Source organism: Poecilia formosa, unplaced genomic scaffold (assembly GCF_000485575.1).
Source record: "Poecilia formosa unplaced genomic scaffold, Poecilia_formosa-5.1.2 Scaffold4, whole genome shotgun sequence".
Taxonomy (NCBI): Eukaryota; Metazoa; Chordata; class Actinopteri; order Cyprinodontiformes; family Poeciliidae; genus Poecilia; species Poecilia formosa.
Genome location: NW_006799943.1, coordinates 553327 through 563594, shown reverse-complemented (window position 1 = coordinate 563594; position 10268 = coordinate 553327). Strand labels below are relative to the sequence as shown.

The window sequence follows — 10268 nt, the reverse complement described above, 5'->3', positions numbered from 1 at the left end:
TTATGTTTGGCAAATAACTTTTTAAGTTCACAAGACAAAAATTAGTTATTTAATTTTAAAAAAGTTTTTGTTAATAAAGTGGAGTAGACTTGCTACTTGTCAGATTACAGAATACATTGAACGTTGTATCGTTTCTGCTTCAGCAGTTTAAGCAGAGAGGTAATGAAATACAACAGACACTGACAGGCCTCTGCGTCTGCCTTTCTCTGAAGAACTACTGAGTGGGAGGAGACAGCCAGATGAGGAAAAATTGTTCTTATCTATCGATTTAGTATTTTTATCATACTGACATTAGGCTGTTGTTGTTGTGCCATTAGCTAGCTGCTAGCTAACGACTTTGCTAGCAAAGCTAGATAACAATAAAGCTTCTTCCCTGTGTATGAGGCACATCGGTCGTCCAAAACCGATCATCTCCATAATGAATATATGTCAGATCTTCTAATTTCCTTTGCTGCATAATGTACATTGCATTTATTCCATCGTTAGGTAAATGTGTATTGAAAGAGAATAGCACTTAAATAAAAGTCCAACAAGGATATTCATTTAGAATTAAAAATAACTCACCCTGAACTACCATGATAAATATAATGTATGAAGGGGAAAAAACTCAACCCAGACTTTAAGTTTAGGATCTGGGTCGCAGAGTATGTAGTTAAATTTTTTCCCCAATTATTCAATGGAAAAAAATAAACTAACCTCAGTTAAGTAAAATAAAATTGTAATCAAAACTTTTGGAATTGTAATGATTTCTTTTTTAAAAACAAATTGTTTTGTTTAAAAAACTTTTTTAAATTAAATAACTAATTTTTGTCTTGTGAACTTTAAAAGTTATTTGCCAAACATAAACTTTTATTTGCACACATCAGAAATCTTTTGTTACGATTTTGGGTCCTGCCCATGACCTCATGTGAGAATCACAAGCAAAACTTTGAGTCAAACAAAAACTTAGAATATCAAGAAAAGATTTCTGACATGCACAAATAAGTTTGTTTTGAAAAAAAAAATTCACTTCATCAGACAAATGTGTGATTTAAATGTTAAAAAAAAGTTTTAAGCAAAACTGAGTAGGCTTTTCCCATAGTGACATCATTAACAATTAAATTTTTGCTTTTGTTTTTTTCTTTTTTTCTGCAGTTTGACCTTAAAGTTTGATGCAGCTCTGCTTTCCTGAATGGATCATCTTCATCTCCACTGCAGCAAACAGGAAGCTCTTTTTTTATAGATTACAGTACACTAAAAGGTTGCATTGTGCCCTTGTTTATATTTTTAATAGTGTAATTCTGTAAAGACAAAATATGTAAATCAGAGCTAAACCACCAGCTCTGATTTACATATCTTGCTAAATTGCGGGTTTGAATATTGCAGTACTTTCCTATTACAAAATAGACCTGCAGAAAGAAATTACTAATAAAATATCTTACATATGCATAGTATGCTCTATATAGATATTTACCTTAGCTTTGATTGTATATTTCACAATTTTGTAATTTATCATTGTTTATTAAACTCTGAAAGCTTTGTGGCTTTGTTAATATTCTGTCCTAGAATGCGGTAAGATGTGCCCTTTTTTTTTGAGCACCTGCCCCTTTAGTGGTCTCGGCACGGCCCTGGTGCGGCGCCCTGATGATGCCTTCGCATACACTTCACCTCGCGCACATGTAAATGTAGCGAGTTTTACTTTTCACGTGTCTTCGTCTCGGGGGGGGTAAACATACGGTCGCTCATACAGATAGAGCGACCGTATGTTTCCTACGCTCCTTCACTCTTACGTACCTTCCTTTGGGGGGAGGGGGCGCACCGATTTATGTTTTCGCATCCACCTGAATAATATGCAGTTGCGCCCCTGCTTACGCTTGATATATAAAGTATAAGAGGACATGACTGTCTGCCTTCATTCCTGCACAGCAACATCCCACCTCAGTATGACCAGGGTCAGCATACACAGCAGCCTGCCTCAAAGGAAATCAATAAAACACATTAATCTCATCCTCATCTTTATGAGGATGCTATCTGCAAACCATTCTTTTATCCGGTACATTTGGCTAATAAATTTTTATTAGATTTATTAGTTCAGCTCAATTTCTGTGATGGTTCTAGTTAAGACTGCCTGAAGGCTAATGCAGATCTGTTAATCATTCGGTTCCTGACCAGTTGTGTGTTATGGTCCAGATCTTTTAATATCTCCCAAAATTCTATAATCACATCACTAAAATGTGTTTCATGTTGCCAAATCATTTCCACATAGAAACTGTGAAGGCTGAGACAGTTACAACAGTAGTCAGAAAAGATTAGTCATTGACTGCCAAGAGTCGCCAAATTTATCACTAGCTTTGAAAAAAAAAGTTTTAAAAATTAATAAACATAGCAACAAGGTGGATACGTTAACAGCTTCTGTCCTTTCACCCAAAGGACTCACACCCCCCTGACCCTCACCCGTGGCTTTTGGCTCCGCCGACTTTGCTGGAATTTTTTGAAATTAGCCAGAAGAGTTTCAGGCATTACTTACACTTTAATCGCAAAAGAGTTGATGCCCTTTAACCTAAATGAAAAGTCAGCATTTTGAAAGATGCTGCAAACATTTAACAGCCAATACACAGCAGTAAGTTTATACTGGGCCTGTCACAATAAATTTTGATGGGAGAAATTATTTAGATAAATGAAAACGTTGTTTGAGACCATTAACTAATAGCATAAAAATGGAATAACAATGAATACACACCCTCTCAAAGGTCAAACTAAATTCTAAAGAACATTCAACACTGTAACTGCAAGACATTTTAAGTACAAAATTAACAAACCATAAATAAATAAAATGGATTATGACGTCTCGAAGCAAACTTGCCCTTCAAACTATATTTAACAGGTAATGGGTCAGTTACGACTTTTGTGAAAAAAAAGTACAAGCTTTCCCTTATACTTTTTTCACAAAAGTGTGTGAAAGTGAGACTGGTACAAGCAAGCTTCATTGTTTTAATTAGGCCTGAGCAGCGAAAACACTGCAAAGGCGTTTTGTAGTTTTATTTTCTATCTGCTGAGACGGTATGCTTCACACTTAAATGTTTCCTCTGGGAACGCCCTGGGCTTCCCCTGGAGGAGCCGCTACGCCTGCCACCCGACTGCAGATAAGCAGAGGAAGATGGATGGATGTTTTCTTTGCCTAAATGTCTGATTTTGTACTGTATTCTGTTACTCTTTAAAATATTTTTTTAAATATAGTTTTTGCCTGTCAGTCTACATAAAGAGGTAGCAGTTCGTGCTTCTTAGTGAGCCTTCAGGCTGTAGGTCCAGGTTGTTCATTTGTCTGGCTATCTGTCGGGTCAGCGGCCCAGGGCTTCAGTGGGTCTGGTCCCATTGTCTGATGGTGGGGATGATTTGTTCCCTCCATTGTCTGGATTACCCTCTGCCGTAGGATCTTTGGAGCGCCACATCAATCTCCAGCTGTGAGTCACCAATAAGCCAGAGCTCCCTCCACTGGTCCAGCTGGTTTCTCTGCCTTCAACCATCCGGTTCCCGGATCTCATCTCATCAGAATCACAACCACCAAACGACATATTGATAAATCCATTTTAATGGAAAATGTAAAACCTTTTTGAACTTTAATGTACAAAGCATCTACACTTGCACTTCAAAATTTTAAATTGAAGCAAGCTGTCTTTTAAAAAAATACTTCACTTAATGTATATATGTATATATTTACACTTTATAGTTAACTTCTTAATTATTTTAACCTTTAAACCTCAAAAGTTCACAATAGTAAATCTTATCAAAAAAAGCAAGACAATTCTTAAATAAATTACATCTTTTTTGTAAATGTCAAAATTTTACAGCGGTTAGTTTTGTTTTCATAAACTGTTGTGTAGAAGTCTTTTTTTTTACATAATACAACTTTACAGTCTAAACAATAGCTTGGCAGTTCATTTTCAGAAAATAGATTTATGGCATGAGGACTGGAGAGTGTCAATATTTCCCAAAGTCACAGGCATTAGCCCGTGTGTGTGTGCGTGTGTGTGTGTCCTCCATCACAGTAGAGATCATAACAACTGAAACCACAGAGTAAAACAAAAGAACTATACAGCTCACATTTACATGAAGTCTCTCTTCTTCATAACATTGCATTATCAGAGCTGGAACGTCTCTGCAGAGGAAGAAATGACAGTTTGACAAAGAAAACCAAGAACAGAGAACAAAGACGGCAACGTCCAGAAAACAAAACAAATTGGAGAGAAAAGGGAAATAAAAGAGGCAGCAGAGGCTGCTGAATGAAGCATCCTTAATCTCCTGGTTCTCTCTTGTCTTCAGCAAAATCTTCCTTCCCAGAAACCACAGGCAGATTAAAGTGAGCTGGCGCTTCCTGTCCCCAGCAGTTCCCTCAGAGGCTCTTAGGGCCCAGTCTGTCACTGATGCAGCAAGCCAAGGTCACGCCAAGGAGGTCAGAGTTCCTCCAGCGGTCGTTGGTGTCCTGTAGCCATCTCTGCTCTGGTTCCAGGCAGCGAAGCTTCAGTCTCATGGGTCCAGCAGGCACTCTGATCCTGGCTCTCCATTTGGCTCAACAGAACATGGACTCAGCTGTGTTTGTAGTTGACCACTAGATAGGGTCTGACACTGCAGAGCCTCCAGGGTCATGGGAGCAGCTTTGAGCAGACCATCTTCAGCACATGATGAGGAGGGTGAGGCTGAAGACCAGCGAAGGTCGGAGGTCGTTTTGGATAGCACGGCCAAGGTTAACTAGGTGTCATGAATTATCTTCCTTCAGATCTTTGTCAGAGTTATTCCTCTTCAGTGAGCTCACCACCTCCTTCACACAGTGGTACAAGATATTCTTCACCTGAAATCGGGACAAACATCAACAATTTTTATATGTAATCAAAAGATTAAACCTATATTTCTTTTGATAAATAAAAAAACTTCTAAATGAGTGTCGCAAATGAACTTAATTTCTCTTCTGGTCCAATTACAGCCAATGCGGAGAATGTAAAACTAGAACTTCTGCCTTTCATATGAAAAGTGTTTTTGGCAACCTCTAGTGGTCAAACTGTGTAGTGCAGGAGGTTGAGAGAAGTGAAATGCAGCCTGGACAAACTGCACAGTTACGATGACAACCAGTGGTTACCAGCTTCTAGTTACTTCCTCAAACAGGTAACCGAGTTACAATGGTCTGAAAGCAACTAAATACCAGAAAAACCAAGTATTACACACCATAAGACAAAAAATAAAACATGCTTGCATAAAAGCTTTTATATATATCATTGTCCCCAATGAAATTTTAAAATGTTCAAAAGTTTATTAGAAAACTGAATATGATTACAATAAATTGACATTTAACATGAACTATAAGCAAGAGAGACTGGGTAATCTAAACTATTCAAATGTTGGTGTGAAACAAGACATCAATCAAATTAGTTGTGTAACTGTAGAGCTAATTATTTCTCCATTCGAAACAGTAGAACAATAAAATAACTAGAACAACTCTGAATAAACTTAAATGGGACCTGTCAAGGTATACCCATCAGTTGGAACCCAGCATTCTGATGCTAAAAATGAGCTAAAGTAAGGTACAAAGTACTCAATACTATGTGAAGAGTCACAAGCATGTTGAGTAACAAACTTTTAAGTATGTTAAAATTAGTGTATAAGGTCAAATTAACCAAAAGGCTAATGTTAGCCTAAATGCTACCAGTGGCATGTGGGGTATAAGTAGCATGTTAATATTAATGTACTGCCTTCTGATTTTTACTTGTGCAAAAGTCAAATATTTACTTTGTGGCAGTTCGTTACCAGAAAAAACGCTCATCTCTTAGCAACAGATAAACAACAAATATTATTGTTCAAAAAACCATAAGATTTCTTCTGCTCTTTTAAATACTCCTTATCTTACACTACTTAACAAGAATTGTGCAGTTAATGAATTTTTCAGAAAAGTGAAAATGTTTAGGTTTTTTTTTTGTCATTGGTGGTTAATATATTATAAAAGTAAAAATCTGATTTGTACTTTGTGACAGTTCGTAATCTGAAAAAAACAGGCTCATCTCTTAATACCAAATTAATAACTAATATTATTGTTTATAAAACATGCGCTCATTTGAAATACTGCTTATCTGCTTAGATACAAGAAATTTACAGTTGGTAAATTTCACAAAAGTAAAAATCAGATGTTTACTTTGTGGCACTTGGTTACCAGAAAACGTCCTCATCTCTTAGCAACAGATTAATAACAAATATTGTTATTGTTCAAAAAACAGTGTTGTTTATAAAACATCTTATCTTTTGAAATACTGATTATCTTCATAGACACAAGATATGTACAGTTGGTAAATTTTGCAAAAGTAAAAATCAGATGTTTACTTTGTGGCACTTCAAAGGGAACACATGAAAGAAGCACAAAGTCCTAAAAATGTGGAATCTGGTGAGAATTTGTACAGGTGTGATCCCAGGACCAACCACTGTGAGGCAGTAGGTATTTATCCATAAAGATCGTCTCATTATCTTCGTTGAACACTGCCTTCAAGTAGAATTGTTTTTTAAGCACTTAGTTTCAAAGAACCTAGCACCAACTAGTGGCTCTTAGCAACAGTTTAACAACAAATATTGTTATTGTTCAAAAAGCATAAGCATTTTAGCCTCATTTTAGCTTTGCTTTGCAAGTGACCTGAGAGAAATATTGAGGCTTTTATTTTGAAATGTTCAGTATTAACATCAGAAAAACATACCAAAGTGGTTGTCAGTTTAGGGGCAACAAGTTTCACGAGTCATATGGAACTTAATTCTTTTGCTCTACTGCCATCTTGTCTGTAAGTGTTCCTGGCGTGTCTGTAGTTCTGACTGGAAGCTCTGGCCTTCTCTGTAGACCAGAGAAGACCAGAGCTTCTCTGTAGGAATTGTAGTTCTCTACATCTCTGCTCTCCTCAGTGTTCTATTTCTATAGTAATTAATTCTCTCTGAGAACTTTCATGTGTGAGTGAGACACAAGCTGTGTCCGAATTCAGGGTCTGCATCCTTCGAAGGATGGACTTGTAGGCCGATTACGTCATAGCATGGCGACAAGGCCTGTCCGAATTCAAAGACTCCTTCAAATGCGTCCTTCTTTTTCCCAGATTTGAAGGATGGGTCCGGTGTATCCTTCATGGCCCACGATATCCCATAATTCATTGTGGGTTCCAACTGGGCGTTCAGGCAGAGCGTCAATGGCGGTGAATAGCGACAAATTATTTAGCTATATAACACTTTAAATGACACAATGTGATTTGGTACAACGTTTTTAGGCGAGAATGTAAGTGTGTAAATCTCAAATATCTGCTCGGTTCATCAATACATCATCTAATTGCAATATTGCTCTGACATTTTTGGACCTGTGTGCTACTGCTGTGTTAACAGCCAGCTCCCCTCGCCAGCTGTCAGCTGGCCAGGCGCTCCATGTTCGGTATACCGAGAGAAAACGCCTAACTCCTGGCACATTGTTATAAAAACTCTTGCTAGCTTTCCCCAATGAGTGGGAGTTAAACACAGTTGGTAAATTTCACAACATTTGTCAACCAGACAGATCTGGTTGAAAAATGTTTGATTTATAAAGTATTTCAAAGCAGAGCACATCGGTTTGATTGATTAATTAAAGTTAAGCATTCAAACATAATAGGTTTATTTAACCGTAATGTCCTATCTGCGATGTGGAGAGTATTATGTTTGTAAATGAATAATTTGTATTCCTTGTAGAAAAGTGCAGTACACATTTGAACATTTTAGAATCAAATTAAGAGATTTCCTTTTTACTATGGAACATCCTTTACTATAAAAGGTGAAGAATAATATAGGAATCAGTAATACATGACTGAAAAACAAACTTTGGCTCCGTTGTTTTTTTTCTTCTTCTCCGCTCTCTGCTTCACGCTGTCACGGTTGCTAGGCAACATGAGTTACGCTGAGGTGGGGAAGGGGACAGTTGGTGAAGGCTAGACCTGTCCGAATCCACAGATATTTTTCTTCCGGTCTTAGTTTATTCCCGGCCTTCGAAGGACCCGTCCTACGTAGACCAGTCCTTCAAAGGATGCAGACCCTGAATTCGGACACAGCTACAGAGGGGCAGACAAAATTCTATCTCTGTTTACACGTTACACGACAATGATTTTGGGTGAAAACGGAAGAGTTTTGTTGCGTTTGTACTGTACATTTACATGACACCACCGAATGTTTTCTCTGACACCGGCACAGATTTAAAACCAGAGTGCGATGTTTCTGAAACATACCGGTGTCCGTTGTCTTGTAAACAGAGAAAATGGATCTTTTCTTCCAGAGAATCCCCAGCTCATGCATAGTATGATGCAAAACATAGCTGCTTCCTACAATCCACAGAAGAAACTACTGACAATGCTGGTATTACTACAATTCGTGTTTCCCCATCAGATACAGTTCCCTCAGCGTCTCTTCACCGCTCCGCACCGCCCAGGTGGCAAAATACACGGCTGCTTGTTCAGCGCTCTTATCTAGAGAACTACGGACACCGTGAAAGCTCAAACAAGGTGTTTCAGCAAATCTATCCCACTTTTTCCAACTGCATGCGCCCTAATCAGACGCACACAATGCGTGTTTTCTCCCAATCTATGGGAGAACAGTACCTGATGGGGAAACGCGAATCCACGTGCCTTCAAGTAGAATTGTTTTTTAAACACATGCGCACTTAGTTTCAAAGAACCTAGCACCAACTAGTGGCGTGGCGGGAGCATTACACGTTTTTGATGCGTACCGTTACTGTGTACACAAAGATCGTAATTAGAACGTTTTCATGTAAATGATCCAACAAAAACGGAACAAAGATTCCGTTTTTGTTGGATCATTGTCATGCAAATGCCCTCTGAAGTCTAACAAAACAGTGTCAGTTAAAATTAGATTTGATTTGAATTTGGCTCATTTTTCGCGAATTCGCCACCATGGTTACTCAAAATGCCGACAAAAGTAATAGCGCCCCATCATGGGATCAAGCCGCACGCTTTGATATTTATATTGTGAGGGGGCATTGAAAAGGAAAGCATTTCATTGTTCTCTTATGCATTGCTATGGCAGGCCCCAGTAAATGTAGAACTGTTAATATTTATTCCATACCAACCGGCTGCAACTGACAATAAAATTAAAGTAATCCTGTCAATCATCATATTTTAAAATTTTTTTAAAGGTTTTAAAGTAATATTGAGAAATAAGTGCACAAATGTAGAAATGTAAACTCTACAGCTTTCTTTGGTCTAATAATATATGTAAAGTCTCTCAGTGGTGACGGACAGTAAAGATAGTAAAGGGACCAGGTTTATTTTGCTCTGCTTGTATTCAAATTAATACCAGTATTTTAGTGAGTTCAAAATTTTAACAAAATGAATTGCAATTGTTTTTTTTTGTTTGTTTTTTTTACATACAAAAGTCCTGAGCCAGAACCTTTGCATTGTGTTGCTGTAACAGCAGAACCCACTGGAAGAAGACCGGTTTCTTCTTCCAAACTGATCTGATTGAACGCTGGAAAACACTACTGCTGTGTTCAAGTAGTGCTAAAAGGAGTTAGCCTATCAGTGAAGCTATTCAAACCTATAATATCACCTCAATACTAAACATATTGAGGTGAGCACCTTATGCATTCATAGATCTACCCTGGGATCATATTCATGTGAAACACCAAAGGGATTGTGGCTTGTTCCTCAGGTTCCTTACCTGCAGCTTATCCTCATAGTTGACCTCCTCTTTGTTGGCGCGCAGCTCCTGGGTCAGGTGGAAGGACCTGCCCACATGCTCAGGAGACACAAAGTCATTGATGACTTGGACACAGCTGTGAAGATTCTGGACCTGATGGACAAGAAGACATGCGGCTCAGCACAGGACAAATGGGCCACAGTCTACCTACCGCAGAAATAATTACACAATAAGAAAAAACTCAATGAAATATGTGCTTGGTTGGCTTTGGTCTTGGTTGTAACCATGAATCTTGGTGTTATGTTTTCTACTGTCAGAGCCTCTTATCCTCTTCACTGGTGTGGGTCCAGTAGCAGAGTGGAGTGAAGATTTAGTCAGTCTGTGAAGATTTGAAGGTTGTACCCATGACAGATTGACCAAATCTTCTCTATCACTGTCAAACAGTTTTTGGAGGAGGCAGTATGATGATGTGGGGCAGCATCTCCATCATTGGTTGTCATTGGGTGCAGGGGCGGATCTAGAAAAATATTTATAGGGTGGCGAGAGGGTGGCAGGGACTTTTTCAGGGGTGACAGTGTATGTATGTATATATATATATATATATA

At 38.2% G+C, this 10268-nt stretch overlaps 1 protein-coding gene across 4 annotated transcripts in view; it reads right to left on the bottom strand.

Moving 5' to 3' along the window:
* Positions 1-3556: 3556 nt before the first annotated feature.
* jmjd1cb (jumonji domain containing 1Cb) overlaps positions 3557-10268 on the bottom strand; it is a 183541-nt gene continuing 176829 nt past the window's right edge. For 2 of the 4 annotated variants that reach the window (XM_016674577.1, XM_016674579.1), the window contains 3 exons: positions 9685-9816; positions 8238-8330; positions 3557-4825 (listed from right to left, as the gene is read on the bottom strand). In XM_016674577.1, coding sequence (XP_016530063.1) covers positions 4733-4825; positions 8238-8330; positions 9685-9816 — 318 coding nt within the window. In that variant the 3' untranslated portion in view covers positions 3557-4732. The remainder of the gene's footprint in view (positions 4826-8237; positions 8331-9684; positions 9817-10268) is intronic. The other 2 variants (XM_007558415.2, XM_016674583.1) reach the window with 1 other exon arrangement.